This window comes from Empidonax traillii, unplaced genomic scaffold, assembly GCF_003031625.1.
Source record: "Empidonax traillii isolate 1590-97213 ecotype Southwest subspecies unplaced genomic scaffold, ASM303162v1 scaffold56:size2478089, whole genome shotgun sequence".
NCBI classification, from domain to species: Eukaryota; Metazoa; Chordata; class Aves; order Passeriformes; family Tyrannidae; genus Empidonax; species Empidonax traillii.
The window spans coordinates 476,306-495,373 of NW_020955249.1; the positions used below are offsets into that span (position 1 = coordinate 476,306).

The window sequence follows — 19,068 nt, forward strand, 5'->3', positions numbered from 1 at the left end:
TGTAAGTGGGAACCCTGAGGTGGGACTTGATGTGCACAAACATTTCCAAGCCAGTTACCCCTTTGCATATTTTTCTGAGGGGGCATCCATAAGTATAATAAAAAACAGAAGCTCATACTTACATCCTATTCCATGTTACTTTCCAAGCTGTGAGTTTCATCTTGCATTAGTCACCATATGATCTCTATCATAATGGTGGGGGTCAATGAATAGATTAGCTTTATGGGAATTTACAGTTCTTCCATGCATCTAAAGTTTGGTAAGTCTGGTAACCACTGACCTAGTTTTTATCTTCCCCCACTCTTAACTTAGAACTATTAAAATAAAAGACTTAAATTTAATTCAAGTTTCAACTCTTCATAAAATCTTGGATAATGTTACAAATCTACCTACAGAAACACACTCAAGTGTATGTCTTACGCTGCAGCCCCGTTTAGCCTTTAGTTATAAATATCTTGACTTAATGTATGTGTAGCAACTTAAGCTGCCTTTATTCATGTTAAAGTGAGAAGACTGCAAAATACTCAGTAGTAATCAAAGTCTTAGCATAAAGATGTCAAGGGCCACTTTAACGTGGTAGTTGTCTTTTTTTGACTTTCAAAGAGCTATATGTATATTAAACCTAATATAAACATCATTTTAAGTGAAAAGGCAATGTACTGCTAAATTTTATAATAGTGGTTTTTTGGATTTTGAAAAAGCCTAATTTGTATCAAGTGCAAAAACAAGAATACTACCTTGTGTGTATCTCTGAATTTACTGATCTCTCTTGATATCAGGTCTCTTTTGTCTTCTTCCATTTCTATAGCATTTATATCCTCCTAAAAAAACAAGGGGGACAGGAGTAAAAGCATTAAGAGCCATCTATACAGACACAGGAGAACAAGAGAAAAGCCGCAGGTTAGAAGTTTTCAACCAGTCTTGCAAGAGATAAATAAAGTCCTTCTGCAGTACCAAACCTGACAGTCTGATGTTAATGAGTGAAAAAAAAAAAAAAAAAATCAGATGGACAAGAGTCACAAATCTGGCAACTAGCAGTAAACATAGTCATTGTCAAAGCCTACAATGTAAACGAACCTTGGTGATGAGTGGATAAGGTATCAGTGGGGCCACTGGAAATCTGCGGAAAATCTGCGGAAAAATCCACGGAGATTTTTTTTTTTAAAAATAGATTGCACACTACTCTGAAAAACAATGTTTTGTATGTTTGTACTACAAAGCAATATTGTATTGCTGTGATCTCATTTCTTTGATTCAACAAAGTGACAGAAGAACCTCGCTAATTCTCCCTTTGCTGAACTACTTTAAAAACACATAGTGATGTCTCATGTTAGTAAGACTTCACTGAATTACAAGTGTACTACAGGATATTAGTACGCTATGGTAGCATCATAAACAAGGCTAAGCTACACTTGCCAAAATACATGTTGCATGTCTTGATTTTATTTACTCGCTAATTCGCAAAATTTGGTAGATTGCACCTGCTAACTTAGTGCGAATTAGCGAGGTTCCCCCGTGCTTGAAATTGAAAACCAGATTCCACTCACTCTCAGTTCCCCGCACACATTTTCAACTCCCCCACATCAGTCATGCCTTTATCCAGAAGAACTAACAACCTCTGCTGCTAACACCAGTGGATTGATAGCACAATCTTCTTCATACCAAGCTCTTCAGGGGACAACAGCCCCAAGGCTGGCAAGTTTTCACACCCTCCCCCTGCCCCCCAATATATCTGCATCCATCTTCCCTTTCCCCCCCACCCTCAACAAGTCTTTCTCTCCACTCTCTTTTTCAGATGAGAGCAACAAGCTAGTACCATCTCTTCACTCCCACCTCTATCCACACAGGCCAAAGATGGCAGTTTCCAAGTTTCTTTTCCTCCTTCCCAGTATGGGAGGGATGGTGGGATGCAATTTCAACCAACAAGTGCTGTGTATTTTAAAAGAACTTATTTGCCTACTTGACTAGCTCAGATTGGTAAAATTTTACACAACACAGAGCTAACAGAATATCACTCTATCCCAGGGACATAGTCAGCATTAAGCTCTTCAATGACTGCAATGGTCCCTTACAATGTTTAACTACCTGGCATTATTCATGGCCATATATATATATATATATATATTTACCCACAGGAAAACAAACATTGTAACAGTGCTTGTAACAAAAAAATACAGCTGACAGCATTAAACAGTGACTCATTACTCATTTGCAAATTCTCATCCAAGAAAACATCTTCTCCCAAAGGGAGGGAGAGGAAAGAAAAACAAATTCTCAGCTCAGCACTTTTATACCTCAGGTTGGCCATGACTAACAATGTTGTGGGAAGATACACTTGCTCCCTGAGGGAGATGTTACTTCTTGCACCACACTTAAACTCCATAAGCATTTGAAACTGCATTATTGCCTTGGAATAGGTACTTTGCAGAAGACTTAAATGTGTAAAAATCTTGGTCAAACCATTTTCCAATCTCTTTCATATTAGGTGCCGAATGGTAGGTGTGAAAGCCCGTTTTCCCATGGTTAGAAACTTTTCTGGAAAAGCTAAGTCTGAGTTTGCTTATTCTTGTTCCCCCTTCTCCAGTTTGTTTTAATCCATAAAAAGGTCATTCACAGAGGCAGGTCTAAACCAGAACATTCATTCCTGCTTAACATGGTTTTTTTGCATTGCACAAGATATGAAAACCAGCTGATCAAATACAGCCAAATTGAGACGTGGTTTTGTAAGGCAGGAAGACTACAATGTGCCTTTCATCCCTGAAGGATCCCTTCAAGGTTTGTAAGGTATACACATGTAAAACTAATGAAGTGCTTCCACACTTGGGTAGACAGTTGCAACCAGCTAGATCAAGGCACACTACAAAATGCATATTATATAAGCAGAGAGAAGAATTTTGTCAAAAACTACCAAATTCCTGCCACCTTTCATTGGAAATGAACAGTATGCAGAAACTCTTTACAGTTGTTTTTTAAGTTCTCATCTGAACATCTACATACACATACAGATTAAACTGTACTAAATTCAGTATTTCCACCTTCAGAGGGATGAAAGGTTGGTTCAGTCCTGCCCAGATTCAAACCTGTTGTTCCAAGAAGTCTAGGTGCTTAGATGCCTAAACCATCCTGAGTAGATGGTATCTATAACTGACTAGCTTTCAGCTCAAAAAAAAAACCAAAACCAAAAAACTGCTGCTGACATCAATGGTTGTTGATGTGTTTTCTCATCAGAAGTTTAGGTTTAAAGTATTTGCACAAGGTTTGGCCATTATATAAAGGTGAGTTGAAGAAAAAAAATCTGTTTTGTCCAAAATCAAAACACATACGTCCTCCTTCTTTTCCTTTTTCTTCTTCCTGGGGTGAGAGTCAGATTCCTGGGAGGGGGCATTGAGCTCGCTGGAATATTCTCGTATTAAGACTTCAATGGCCCCTTTAATTATCTGATCTCTTCTCTTTGTTTCCTCATCCAGTGCTTCATCATCGTCATTTGTCGTCTCTGGTCTGGAGTTCTAAGGAAAAATGGCAAAGTAACAGGAATCAAGACACTGAGTATAATGGCAGTTTTATCAGAAGTTCACCTTTGATCATCAACATTTATGCCCATACAATATTTACTACAAAAAAACAAAAATCCCAAACCAAAAAAAGACAAACAACCCCAAACAAACCACCACACAAAAATCAAACCACCTACAAGTAGTTATCAAATGCATTATTTCAGTCGGATCTTTTCACACTGGCAATACCATATTTACCACACAGTTACACGTGGAATGGCTGCAGAGAGCAAGTGTAGGATCGCAAAATAAAACAGAACAGAAAAATGGTGATTAAGGCAACGGACAGGAAAAGAGTGAGCGCAGGCACACTCCCAGAAAGGCAACCACTATAGTTGCAGCTCTTGATCAAAAGTTTTGCCTTGTATATTCCAGAACTTCAAGTAATTTCAAAAGCAGTTCCTCAAAGCCTTCTACTTAAGGGCCATGCAATACAAACGCCTACCTACAACTTTCAAGCTGCAACCTGTAACAGGAGAACTATATTAAAGAAATATCATTAGGGAAAACATTCCTTGCACAACAAACTCTTTTTCTAAATTACTGTTGATCAGGTACTTTGCAGTTCCTCATCTTTTTGCCCCTTTCAACCTTGTAGGGAGGAAAAGGAACACAAAGAAGTGCCTTTCACAAAAGGTTACATGAAACGGTAGAATGATGATCACTGAGCAAGGTAGCCCACCTCTTGATCCCCTGAATCTTTTAGAAAAATGGAATCTCACCTGAGAATCCAGCTGGGTATCCCGTCAAGCGATAGGTGGTGGGTGAAGTGAGGGGAAGGGAAGGGTCTGATGGAGCAGCAGCTAAGAATGAGGGGGAAGGGAGGATTCAGTTGGAGCTGAAGAAGCTGCCAGGCCAAGGAGGAGCAGGCTGAAAAGAGCTAGAAGGCAGTGACAGGGTGTGGAATTGAAGAGGTCCAGGGAGAAGAAGTGATCAGGGAGAGGAGCTAATTAGATAAAGGTTTGCTTGGTGTGTGTCTACATGAAATTGTGTTGTAGTGTACACATTTGATTTCTTAATAAAAAAAATAAAGAAAAAAGTTGCAACTTTTGGACCCAAGTGGCACCAGCACACCAATGACGGTATGAAGCAGATATTGCAAGCAGTTTGTTTACAATACACTTTATCAATACTCCTCAGCACTTCCAGACTTTCTCCACACCACCACCAAAAAAAGCGCTAAAAACCAAACCGAAAAAAAACTAACAAAAAACACGGAGCTAATCTCATTCTACAGTTCAACAGAAAGAGTTCATACCATTGTCCTCAGCAAAGCCATAAACAGTACCCTCCGCTTCATTACAATCAATCCCCCAGAACTGATTGTAACTCACAGGAGGGCTCACAGAAAACAAAATTCATGAGAGATTTACAAGAACTTCACAGATATTTTAAGCTCGTTTACAACATCAGCTGTGAAGCACAGTATCACAGGTGATGCCAACATGAAACAAGGAAGTATGGAATGAAAAGGGCAATTAAATCAGACCCTTACCCAGGCTAACAGCTAGTATGGTACTCCATTCAAAGCCCATGAACTTTGCACCCTGCTTTACTAAGCCACTGCATTCAATCCCACACACTGGGAATGCAGTCAAAGATACATCAAGTACTTCAAGTCATCATTATGCCTCTAGTTCTGTTTAAGTAATATGAAATAAAAGTACTTGTGTTTCCACTATATTCTACATACACTTAAGAAACATTCCAAACCGGAATTTTAAAAATTTACCTGCTGTAGTGTGATTAGTATTTGTACTTTTCTAAACAAAAGCCTCTTCTCACTTTCATTTTACAGAAAAAAATTGTTTTAAGAGCTATTGTAAGGCACATGCAAAACTTTAAAACTGTTATAGACCAAGCTCAACAACTTCATTGTGGTGTGAAATGTATTATTTTAGCAAAGAAACAGACAATTAATTTTAATGCAAATTTGTCAATTAACTATCTTTGTATCTCACAAGAATTCAAAATACCTAATATCTGAAATTATTCCCTAAGAGATCCTTAGCTCTGGAAGGAATGGTACTGAATGGTCTACTTCTTTTCCTTTTTGATTTGTTCTAGAAGATCATCAGTGAAGGGGAAAGAAACTTAAGTTCTCTTCAGACATCCAATTTACAGACTGACACAGTAACAAACACTTCTTAAGTTTATACACTTTCAAGAGTTTCTAAACAAAAATGAAGCAATGGAATCATAAGGTACAGCACTTTAGAACGAATTTCAGAATTAATTCTAGAGATGCAGTTGTAGCTTACAGGTAAGTTTGAATACCATGGAATTAAGAGCTTACAATTCTCTGCCTTTCAACATATCTTCAGACTCATTAATGTGATTCTGGCAAAATCCTAAAATGAATTAAGGGCAGAGACAAGAGCAGAAACTAAGAAACATGCCTGAAATCTGATCCAGTGAGTATGTTACATCGACACCCTACCAAAAGAATGCAAATCACATTTATATACATACCCCATTAGATGCCTTTTTCTTTGCTTTCCATTCATCTAGCTGAGCCTTTGTCTTTGCATCAACTTTGACTAGCAGCTTCTTCTCTCCAATCTGGAGGTCATGGAGTAGTCTCAATGCTCGTAGTGTGGAATCTGGTTCTTTGTACTCACAAAATCCAAAGGCTGAAATGGATAATTAAAATTAAAAAGTAAAAGTGTTAAAGCTCTTCAGGTAATTTACTCTGTGTAAAAAAAGTGTTTTGAATCAATAAACTTGGAACATAGGCACTCCCCTTTTAAAAGCCAGGAGTACACATCATAAAATCTCAGAAAGTTCACTTACTGCATTAATCTTTGATGTAACTAATGGTGCAGTAAATGAAGCAATACACACACTGTAGGTGCCCCATCCCTGGAAACTTCCAAGGTCAGTTTGGATGGGGCTCTGAGCAACTTGATGTAGTTGAAGATCTTCGTGCTCACTGAAGGAAGGTTGGACTAGATGAACTTTAGAAGGTCCCTTCCAACTCAAACTATTCTGTGATTATGTCTGTACATCAAAGACAATTGTCCTTTGACACAGAAATGCATTTTACATGATGTACATAGGGCACCTCAGGTGGATTTGCAATTGTCTGAAGACCAAGGGCATCAATCAACACCTCACTCTTAACCTAGAGAGACGGGTATTTCAAACTAGGTCTCTCACAACAGTTACAGAAAGTTTCAAATCAGTAAAGCATTTTATGAGAGCAAAATAAATTAAGTTTGATATAAAAACAAAAGCTGAAGGAACTGAATTACACCCTTAAAAATTAAAAAAAAAAAAAACCTAGGAAGGTATTAAAACACTAACAGCAAAAAATAGTAACCAAAATTGTTTCCCATATCTACTGCAGAAAGGCCACAAGAAAAAAATAAATCAGTTCAATTTGACAAGGGGGAAGGTTAACTTTACATCAGGAAAACCTCTTTAAGAGAGAAGGACAATACACATTATTTGAAGTGACTAGTAACAATGTTGCAACAGTAGACTCCGAAGTTGAAAGTGGCAAACCTTCCTCAGGGATGGTTTACAACCTCCTCATTTAGTCTCAGAACAGAAAGATGAGCAAAATTAGACTCTCAACATTTTCCCACTTAATCTTTCTCAATTTTATTCTTTTCATTCTCTCCCAATTCCAGAAAATACTAGTTCACTAACAGAAAGTATTTAGTTGTTATCTATCATATACAGTATCTTAAAATGTAAAATTATTAAGAATAGCAATGTGTCAAGATATTTAAAATGCCACCAGGTAATAAAGAGTCTGTCTGTCTAGAGATTTTGAAAAGTATGAACAGTTACCTTGAAGTTTTCCAGATGCCCCTTGCACTCTCTTCCAACTCAAAACCAAGCCACATTTCTGCATTAACGATAAACATTATTAAATATTATTTTATATTCAAAACATTACAAAAGCTTTTTTACAAATATGACAAAATTAAAAAGGGTAAACACTACCAAAAATAAACAAGGTCTACGTTCAAAGACATCTAGAGCATAAAAAAATCTGTACTCTTTGCTTACTGACTTTCAACTCGAGCCTAGTGGACTGCTATTCTAATGACCAGGAATAGCTCTGCTTTTGGTACATATACAACACACTGCTTGAGGCTCATTACTTCATTCATCAGCCTTACAAACAGTCCACTGTACTTACTGCTAGAAGCTGCCGTATGAGCATGTCTGAGGCCTTCTCAGAAATGTTGCCTACAAAAACAGTGGTAGTGGGACCACAGTTTTCATCGTTTTCTTTGTTCTTTAAGCCAGGATGGTCTTTTCTGACTCCCAAATGCTTTCCAACCATAGACACTGTGGTAGGAACTAATACCTAGAAAGAGGAGAAAAGGTGGTAAAATAAAGCATTGGATTGCTGTGTTTCTTTATTTAAATCCATAAGACAAAAGACTTGGGCGTGCACATTTATTTGAAAATTAAATTTTCCTATGAACCTTCGTTTGGCTTACAGAGTAAGACACCAATAAGCAGTTTAGGCCTTAACACTTTAAACAACATAAGAAAATTGCCATTTTCTGGCAAAGACAGAAAACAAAAGGTGTATCTGAAAATAGCTACTGGAAGGTTTCAAGATGAGTAATGTTAAGTATTATTTCTTATGTAAACAACTAATTTGCAACATTTGAGTCACTGGGAAGTTGAATTACCTTACCTAACAGTGTAAAAAGCAAGCTGCAAATAGAAAAGTAGTTCTGACTCAAAGGCTTCAATGGACACAGTACAGATCTTCAAGCTTTCACACACTGAATAAACACTACTGCTTTATTTGATCAATACACTACCCAAAGCCTCTTTGGGTTAAGGAGCAAACATCTGTAAAATAACTGTACAGAGATAGGCACGTCATCTGCTCCACTTTGCTGCACTTCTCTCCTTCCCCCTAGCATTTAATGGTACATATGCACTGAGTCTCTCTTCTCAAAATACCCTTCACTTAATAAAAACTACTTTATTCACAAAACTAAATAATTAATTTGTTCCAGTATTCTTGTCTTAAATAGATTGGTTACCATGAACATATCCTCCAGCAGGAGATAATAAAAGCTATCAAAAACCAACCCAAAACAATCTGTATTTTGGGGAGGTTTCACTTCTGCAAAATTGCAGAAATGGTAATTCATCTTAATGCCAAGAAGTAACCTTTACATTTTAAAGAGTGCTTCTTTCCACCCCAAAATCATAAACCTCCTAACTAGAAATCACTAAGACAGACAGAGACCTTTCATTATGCTCTTCCATAGATAAGTATTACATGCAACTATTCCTTTCCCTGCAAGAATGGAGAAAGAAAGCTTATGTGTAAGCTTGTCAAAGCACATGCTTTTGGGCAACTCAGCAGTGCTGCATGATGGCCTTATAAACCTGGATGAGGCGATCCCCTAGGGTACTATCTTAGGGCAACAAACTCAAGGGCAAGAAACCTGGAATCTCACTGATTTAGCTCTACTGCATGTACACACATGATCCAAAGGCAAAGCCTAAACCCATGTATTTGAGACAAGTACACCTTCTTGCAAGAACAAAAATCGCTTCACCTTTGCAGTTAACTTCAGACATTACTTCAAACTTTGTCTAGGTCAGAAATTAGCATAAAATTTGCATTATAGCTGCATTTAAAATGAAGCATTTCCTTTCATAGTAATATTCTGATGAAATAGAGCAAAACAAAAATACTGTTCACATCTACTAAGTTTTATTCTCCATACTTACAGTTGGAGCAGGAGCCATAATGCCCATTGGTACAGGAATCATAGGGGTCCCTGAGAAAGAGAAGACAATAATTTTAGCCTGCCTTGTTGAGATTACTAATGAATACAAATGAACTGACTGCAGATACATCTCAAACTAGAGAGCAATTTTGGTCAAATAAGAATTGCATAGTACTGACCATCAGTAATTCCTCAAGCATTCAAACAATGTCTAGGTACACGAACATACCATGGGCACCCAGGTTGCTTTCTCATAATACCATTTCAACTTTGTTTGTCACAAACAAATCTATTTTCAGATCATATTCAAACCACAATTTTGTTCTAGAAGGTAGCGGACTGATGAACCAGGCAGGGAATTCCGTAAATAGAGACCAAAAGCAGCTGATGTCCTACAGATGATAATTCCATTCCTGACTTACACAATTCACACAGCACAATCGATTCTGCATATAGCTTAAGGATGAGGTCCTCTAGAGAATGGCATCAAGCTTCATGCTACTATTTATGGAATAGCTTAATAAAGGCAGCATAAAAAAGTCTCAATTGAGAAGCTCCCTACCTGTTGAATACTTGACTGGCAGTCTCTAACATTTAATTTAAAACAATATATAAACAGATGAAACCTCTTTGTGATAACCCTCTTTCACAGTACCAAGTTCAATGACAGCTCTAAGTACTATTATGTGAGGCAATATTTGATTGTAAGAACGGCTGTTTATCTTTCCATGCCAACTGCTAGAGGAGGTTAAATATATTAAGTGAATGGATTTCATCAAAACTACTTCTTGGCCAGTAAAGGCACTGAGACTCAAGAACAATGAAGTAATCTCATGTCCTTCACAGAAATAGCCTGTAGAGATACTTTTTTTTTTTAATTCCACAAAAATCTTTCATCTTTTTTCCCCCTCTCAATCCTTCCCTTTTGATCCTCTCCTTCTCAATTTTTTTATATTTATAAAAACCTAACTAAACTTCTGCAACCTACTGTTCTTGGACTTGTCCCCCTGCTTTCTCTCATGTGTAGTCCTGAAACAGCACTTCTCAGACAGAAGTCTCCTCCCTCTTCAGCTTTCTCCTCATTCACTCCTGTTCTGTTTTCATGTTATTTTTCAAATTTATTTTCTCTAGCACTCAATCCTCTTCCTCAGTCCCTTCATGTGATAGTCATACTACCTCTTATCCCTCCAAGCCGCTCAGAGAAGCCAAAGTGTATTGCTCTCTCATGCTCTCAGTTTTAATTGCACCATGGCATCTCACAGACTGTAGCAACTGCTCCCAGACATGACTCTTATCGTGCAGCCCTGTAACTATTACAACTACGATTATCACAATGATTTTAAAGTTACATCTCAGTAAAGGTACTTGTGTTACCACTGACAATTCTATGAAACTATCAGCCCAATGCTCAGCAGAAGCCAAAAAAATCCACTGAAACACTGGGCATCATCACCAAACATACTGACCACAGGCATAATTTAACTGCTACACAAAAGCTTGGTGCACCTACACCTCTGACAACAGTCTACAGACCTGGTCTGTGCAACACAAGAACACCACCCAGCCTCAGCCTGAGAAGAACAACTACATGACTTAGCTGGTGAAGCAGCTGCTTTAGTAGGAAACACTGTACACTCTGAGACCTTCAAGTGTGGAAGTTTGGAAGCAAGGCATGGAACATGGCTAAGGTGTACAAAACCACAAACCACAATTCACCTAACTCCCACATCAGAACTGGGGCAGGAGAGGGACACTAAGTAGATAATGTGTTTAAAGACAGAAATAAGAAAGTAGCACTTTACACAGCAGTTAGGGAACTTCTCAAATTTGGTGTGAGAGGTGACAGTGGAAATGGACAATATCAGCAAGGTCAAAAAATCCCAAACTGTTCATGAACACCAGGCCCAGAAAAAGATAAAGGACAAATGAGAGATCATGTCCTAAGATCCTTAATTCTACAGTTGTATGAGGGAACAGACTGAGAGAGCAGGTAGGTAGGTGTACATGCTCACCCAAGACACTATCTTGTAGTCTCACTGCCCAGACAATGCATCAGCCTTTATGGACTGCAAGTCTAACCCATTACAGCATTTCTGACATTCAAGCTGGAATTTTTTACATCTTAATAGTATCCCGTAATCTTCAGAGAGGAAAAGAGTTATGAGGATCCCCTTCTTATCAAATCTTTCACACTGAGATGTGGAAATGCTAGAACTTCTTGTTTTTAAAAACCGTATTTTTAAGCAAAACAAAACACCTTCCCTAACTTCATTCTTATAAAAGCAAACCACTGTAGCTGAAACTTCTCAAAAAATTATAGGCTAAACATGGAGTTTTGACCAAACACCTAGTGAAATACTCTAAGCCACTGAAACTGTGATCTTATGTATGGAATAAGTTCAGAGCAGACTTTCATAAAGTCTCCGAAGCATTTTCAACTCTACTGATGCACTTACACCAAGAACTGAGATCCATATCCTCTATATGCCAAAATATGTTGTCTGCACAGGTGAACAAATCATGTTTCTAGTGTGCAGAGGAGAATTTTATTCTCACCTGATACCAGGCTTCTCCACTACTCAGATTCCTAATCCTAACAAAAGACTACTTATATAAAAAGTCAAGAAAACAAAAAGATCTATGTCACAACTGTTAGGCAGCAAATTGTTCAGGAGCAGAAAATTTATCAGGCATTTTAAAATAAAAATTAGTTTTCTGACAAATAAAGTATCTGATGTTTTACACTAGTATATATAAACTGAAGCTAGTAAAGATAAGAGGTATGGTTTTAAAATTTAACCTGAAATTTTTGGTGGCAGGATGCTATCTGTACAAGAACTCTGCCTTCGCAGAAACAGTTAATAGCTCATAGATCTGATGCAAAAAGTTTAGAAAAAGAAATGCAAGTAAAGAGTAGCTTGATAAATGGATGTGCAGAATCTTTTCATAGTTCAGCCATTTCGGTTTTGAATGCCTTTATTGTCTACAAAACACTCCTGCACAACACAGCTTAAGAAGGTATTTTCTGCAGCCCTTGTGACAAATTTTTAAGAGGTAAATCTGATGCATTCCTTTCTCCCACTCACTCTGTGGCCTCCTGTCTCCAGTCACCATCATCCATATGGGCAATGTACAGAAAAAAAGTGGTTCCAGATCAACAAATTACAGTCTCAATGCAAAAAACAGAGGCTGATCTTACAGATGAACAAAGACAAAAAGATGGGAATAATTTTGTGAAGACCAGAAGGAATGAAGAACAGTAAGTTTGTAAGATGTGTGGAGGAAAGTACATAAGATGCAGAATAAAAGAAAGTGAGACATAAAAAAAAAAAAAAATTAATGTAACAAGTCGGACCTTCTCTGAAAGTTACTCCTGTATTTTCACATTACATGTACTCAGTGTACCCAAGAGTACCCAAAGGCTATTACAATGTGTGAAAGGAATTGAAAATCACAGTCTTCTGTCAAAACAGTGGCTCTTAGAACAACCTAACGTTAACAAAAATCATCACTTAGCTTCAGTCTTGGATAAAGGCGCAAGACAAAATCCAGTATTGTTTCTTATGGTCTCACTTCAGGTCAAAAGTAAACAACTTTTGGTAGACCAAAAGGAGCTCGCTCACATGACACGATCAGTGGACAAACTAGAAACTCAATTGCAACGTACACAAATCAGAGTTTTGAAATACATTGAGAACCAGTACCTTTTTAAACAACTCAGAATAATAACAGGAACTTTATTTCTATAACATTTCCATATACTAATAAAACTTACCAGGAGGTACAGGTGGAGGAAAGCCAGGAAACTGTGGAGGTGGGATCCCAGGGGGAAGCGTCGGGATTCCCATAGGAGGGCGATTCAAATGAGGTGGAAAAGACATTCTTGCAGTCACAATCTGCAAAAAAAGACAGAAAAAGAAACTTGCACCGGTCATGTTTCCAAACATGAATTACAAAAGCAGTGCAAATGATAAGTGTCCATAACTATTTTAAATCTTTATTAAGGACATTCAACTATTTTCAAACTTTTTTTTCCCCTGTTGTTCATTAAACTACAAATGCAGTAGACAGCACTTCTACAGAAGTGTTTCAGAATGAAGAGTAAAACAAAACTGTATTTGATTCCTCATACCAATAAAGTTAACTTAACAGTTTGTACAGTTTCTTTGAAAGAAAATTATTTTTGCAGTATCTGAAGGCAAAATTAATCTTGTAATACATTTTCAATAAAGAAAGTAGAGCTGTTGAAATGATCACAGACAATACGACTGTAGCACAAGGTGAGAGAGATAACTGAGACACCCCAATGCTCAGTATTAATGGGAACTGTATTTACGATGACACTGAAGAGATCCCTAAATTCTAGCACAGAGAGAGTTAAAAGCTTGGAATAGGGTCCTGTGATCTATTTTTAACTTCCCAGTCCACAAATCTTCTATAGCACAACTTGGACATTAGCCCACGAGCTAAGAGTCAATATGCTACCATGGAGAGTAAAGATCATTTCAACATCATTCGCTATTCAGATAGTTATTATTATGTGCACGTTACTGACCCTGAAATAGACACCACCTAGTAGCAAAAACCTCAAGATCACCCTTAAGGAGGCACACATTCTTGCTTCCAATATTATTATGGCAACCTTACAGAGTCAAGTCTTCAAAAAAGACTGGCCTCACAGTCACTGCTATTGCTGCCGAGCATACACGTACATTCCCACGTGTGTGTGAGGAAGCACTAGAGGAACTGCAAACACACTGACTGGATCATGTGGATAGGAATCACAAAGACACAGTATCAGAAGAATCCAGATAGCTGTCTGCACAAATATTTGCATTTCTCACTGGACTGTACAGACTGCCTTACAACCTACAGTCCCGCATCTTCACTGCAAATGCTTTCCAACAAGGCAACTATGAGTCAAAAACTAAGCAGGCTGTCTTGAGAAAGAGAGTTACAGTAAGCAAAATTCTGATACATACAACAGATCTGTAGATAATAACATGCTTTCCTCAAGGCATGAACACAATGGCAGCACTGAACACACAAGGAATGGGAAACAAGTTTTGCAGAAGACAGATGTGCCTTCCATACGTGTACAAGAGCAAGCCATTAATGACAGCCCTAAATACTAGAAGTAAAATCAGTACTCTTACATAATAGTAGGTACTTGGAAAGAGCTAAAAAATTACAAGAGAATCATGCAGGAAAATTTTATTCCCCCAGACTCTGGAAACAACTATGAGAGATAAATGTATCTAGTGGACTGAAAAAGATAAAAAAGAAACCCAAATGTATTTGGTAACACCTCTGAACATCTGAACTTATTTATTCTGATCTAAGAACACATATATAACCCTGTCACAAAATTAATTCAAAACCACACTTACAACTACATCCCATGATGGCATTCATTAATTGGCCTCAAAGGGCTTTTATCAACACCTCACCAGGCAAAACAGTGAACACTTCTGTGACAAAAGATCTAAGACGGCAGAAGAAAGAAGAGAGCAAATGCAAGCATTCTTCCAACAGTTCAATGAAGATTTTATGTAATACAAGAAACATAAACCCTCCTGTCTCTCTTATACTCCATATGCATTTTTAAAACTGCATAGGCAAAGAAAAGCAGCAAAGATATATGCCATTTTATTTTTATAAAAACTATTTATTGTCTCTTCAGACTATGTGCACATTAGCTGACATTAATCTAGAATCTGAAACTTGGATGGTATGGAAAGGAAAAGAACTCCCTTATCTGCCTTGGTATCACTTTTTGAAACTTTCACATGAAAAAAAAAAAAAAAGAAAAAAAAAGAAAAAAAAAGAAGCCAACAGAAAGGCACAAAATTAAGATATTTAAGGCTCTCAGTCCTTATATATATTGCAAGCTGATAGACAGCCAGACAAAATTCAAAGGTGTTTTAGGGTAGATGGTGCAACAATAAGCTGCTTGGTCTGAGACCGTTCTAAATAGGCTCAACAGTGTCATACCATCAAAGTTACACAAGATGTTAAGGAGTGGTCTGTAAAACAAAGAACAATTGGGGAAGTAATTTTCCAGGCTGCCTGTAGGTGCAGTCCCTGCACTTTATCTGAGCCACCATTTTGGAGAAGCAAATGAAAAAAAGCCTAGGGACTAAGAGGTGAAACAATTTCCTGAATTAAAAGATGCTGAAACATACTGTACTCAGTGGATGTTACATATGCACACAGGAAAAACTGGTAGGTTGTTTTGTTTTGTTTTTTAATTTAAATTTTAAAAGCAAATATTTAGCAGTCAACAAAGTTATTATTTACTGCATAAAAGGAACAAGGCAGTAGGAAGAGAACAAAACTAGTCTTTCAATCTTCTAGTTAGGTGATGTGAAACACAATTATCTGTAGGGCTTCAACAATCCATTTCACTTGAAGCACTCTGTTCTTTCCTCTCCGCCCCCTATATTTGTACAGTTATTTTTAAAGCTGTAGAAAGCTGCCCTGTTACTGACTTAATTCTTGCATGGACTGATCCTAGCACCTCGACTGCCTGGGACACTGAAGATCAACACCAGAATTAAAGAAAGCCTTGGTCCCTTTCTCACTACTATATGTAACTACTAATGTGAAACCAGCAGACAGAACAGTTAAATTCTGTTTCCGTTATGAAAGCCCTCAGATCAATAGATATCAAGATTGAAACTGCTCACTGGAGAAGTGAGAGAGTTGGATGAGAGAGGAAGAGGCAACAATGAAGGGAACTGCATAGCACATTGTCTTCTGTCAGGAGATACAGAACATACTGGAAATGTAGACACTCTTCCAACAGTCAGAGGGGCCTCTGATATCAAATTTCTAAACAAGTACAAACCGAAGGTTAAGCACAAAAAGTCAGAAGATGCTAAGCTGGATCTAGGTAGAATACACTTGTAGACACCTCAGGAACAGTATCTCGAACTTCTCTGCAGACTGTCCTACTACTCTGCCAGTACTCAGTTCACTGATCAGTGTCTGATACATTCACTCATCTCAGTATTCTATATGACGAACTTCAAATTTCCCCCATTTATTCAAATGTGTAAGTAGGGAACTAAATAGTCCTGAGATATTTTTAAAACTTCTGTTGCCTGCAGAAGTATTATCTCAAGTGAAACTGAATGTAAGCAGCATTGTTGACAGCTGCATTTTAACTAGCAGCTCTTTAAGCAAGAGAGTAATTTGAGTGAATATTACAGTGGTTACAAAAATACCAGAGAAAGAAAAGCGGTGATCAACTAGCCTAATGTCAATGAAAATACTGAAACAATGAAATCTTTAGCCCCCAATATTATGGATTTGTGTCAGGTCTCTGCATGCAGTCAATTTAGGCTACATCTGTGCCAGCAAGCAGGCCAATGCAACAGGAGCAAGTCTGTTAAACAAAACTAATGGAGTTGAGGCAGTGATGTCCACACTACATGTTTTGGGGTGGTTCACCCGTTTGCACGTAAGAGTGCATTTTGCAATATATTTTCCTCCAAAAGGAATCTAGCTCATCCACTGAAGTAGTGCAAACCAATGTGAAATAAAAGTTTCCCAAAGTTATGATGGCTGCAAGACTTCCTTCAAGAGCACACCCTTGATCCAAGTTAACACAGTAAAGTAGGTGCAAACCTTATTAAGCCTCGGGTCATTTTAGTAAGCTTACTCTGCAAAGACCCAGCTCAGAAACAGCCCAAGCTACTAACTAAAGAAGTGCTACATAAATACAGCTATAATATTTCAGGTTCAACTTTGGCCCAGAAGGAGTTCAGTTGCTTTCATACACTGCAATTCTGAGTTAATAAGTCCTGGTGGAACCAAGCACCAGGAAGAGTCAGCTGCACCAATCTTCTGAAGCTTGAAGAGAGTACAGGGCTATCCACGTGGTTCTAAGGTGTGGTAAAATCCACTGGGACTTGTTAATTCTGTCTTGGTGCAATCCCTGTTGGGACAGAGTTCTGTCCACTAGGAGCACACCGGCTCTGATGCACAGCAAAGCAAGTGCATAGGGCTGGCCTGAGTGCTGGATTCAACTGAGACCACACAGAACTCACAATTACTATGAAACAAGGGTCACCATCATTCAGACATTGCTGCCCTGCTCTTCTTTATCACCTCTGACTCCCAAAAGTCCCCAAAAAAGGGGACTGAGATTGTAATGGTCTGGCTACACTGTTAATGTAGTAATTTTTTTTAAACCATAATATTCTTAAAGCCTTCTGTTTTATTGATTGACTTTACTTTTTTAAGAAAATGGGTGAAGAGATATGTCATAAACAGAATGTAAATTTAATAAAAATCGCTAATAACTAATGTATTTTAAACTGACAATTCTATCTCAGGGCAGCATAATTCTACCAGCACCACAGGATTAATATCCTAAGGATATTCTTACTTAAAAACTTGCAAAACATCTTCACCATTTTCAAAACAGTTAATTCCCCCTGAAACACACAGTTACAACAGTTACTGCTGTTATGCTAAACAAAGTTAAAATTAACTGTAAAAACCCTCAAGTCTTAATGTATAAACATGTGTTTTAAGACGACATAATGAAGTATTATAAGAGCAGTGACAGTATGGCTGATTTAGTCTGACTTCACTTTATCTGATTTTACTTCACAAAACAATTCTTCTGCATAATCAGAATCTGTGCACTTAGTCAAGAAGAAGTTGCACAAAACACCTGTGCAGGATGGCCCCACAAATACGGGAGCAATAAGTGCAAAACTCTCTTGAAATGTTATAGTTTTTTTGTTGTTTTTTTTTGTTGTTTTTTTTTTTTTTTAAATGAACTACAGTCCGGTTTTGATTAAGCTATTAACATTTAGATTGTTCCAAGAGCGCCCGCCAAAATTCACATCTACAGTAATCGTGTAACATTACCCTATTTAGTAACACCGTAGAATTAAAGAGCTGTTACCCCAATACATTTGATTGGTATGTCCATATTACTATGTTTCATTGAAATGTCCCTACAGAAAGGCTTTCACACATAAAAATGCTTTTAATGCTTTTTAAGAATTAGAGTAATTCCTATTGAGAATTGTACAATGTTTTCACATTTGAATCTAATGTCAATACCCAAACAGCAACAGAGTGAATAATCACTTCCTCTAATGTATGACCAAGTATTTTACCCGCTTTGTGTCATGAAAAGTGCAGCTGAGCAACAAAAGCATTTTCAGGAGCAACTGGCAAAACCATATGCAATAAACCAATCTGTTAAAGTCAGTACTATCAAACAGACTTCTGCATCAGACTCTATGTGATGTGCAGATATTTAAGCAATTTAAAAATAAATAGTCTCCTAGTTTGTCACTCAATGAAGATGTTGTTTATGTTACTGCTTGTCACCAAAAAAAAAGCTCCCTAAAAGAAAAATCATCTATTTCAAGCTAACTGGTTTTCTCAGGGAAAATAACCACTTTCTCAGACCCTACAGTTTTCTCCAGAATTGCCTGCAGGTTAAGCAAGGATTAAATGTTAAACACAACAGACACAGGGAAAGATAAAACATATTACAGATTTCCTAAGTATGTGTATTTCTGAAAGAAAACCCTAGTATTTTCTAAAGCTCGTTTTTTAGAGGTGATCTAGAAAGTATTCAAAAACTGCCACGGGATAGTGCATCCCAAACTGTTACGAAGCAACACAAGAAGCAACACGTTTACCCAAACCAAAAGCTCAGTCCAAAACCCCTTTACTTAGGGATCCATTAAGTATGTCATCAGTACTTTAAGATATTTGATTTAGGTCCTAGTTCTGTGCCTCTGCACCCATATAAAGCCCCC

At 37.6% G+C, this 19,068-nt stretch overlaps 1 protein-coding gene across 3 annotated transcripts in view; it reads right to left on the bottom strand.

The window, feature by feature from the left end:
* RBM25 (RNA binding motif protein 25) overlaps positions 1-19,068 on the bottom strand; it is a 37,197-nt gene that overhangs the window by 13,060 nt on the left and 5,069 nt on the right. For 2 of the 3 annotated variants that reach the window (XM_027879636.1, XM_027879635.1), the window contains exons 2-9: positions 13,050-13,170; positions 9,276-9,325; positions 7,708-7,878; positions 7,353-7,410; positions 6,027-6,187; positions 3,324-3,506; positions 1,078-1,131; positions 738-821 (exon numbers count right to left, since the gene is read on the bottom strand). In XM_027879636.1, coding sequence (XP_027735437.1) covers positions 738-821; positions 1,078-1,131; positions 3,324-3,506; positions 6,027-6,187; positions 7,353-7,410; positions 7,708-7,878; positions 9,276-9,325; positions 13,050-13,155 — 867 coding nt within the window. In that variant the 5' untranslated portion in view covers positions 13,156-13,170. The remainder of the gene's footprint in view (positions 1-737; positions 822-1,077; positions 1,132-3,323; positions 3,507-6,026; positions 6,188-7,352; positions 7,411-7,707; positions 7,879-9,275; positions 9,326-13,049; positions 13,171-19,068) is intronic. The other variant, XM_027879637.1, reaches the window with a different exon arrangement.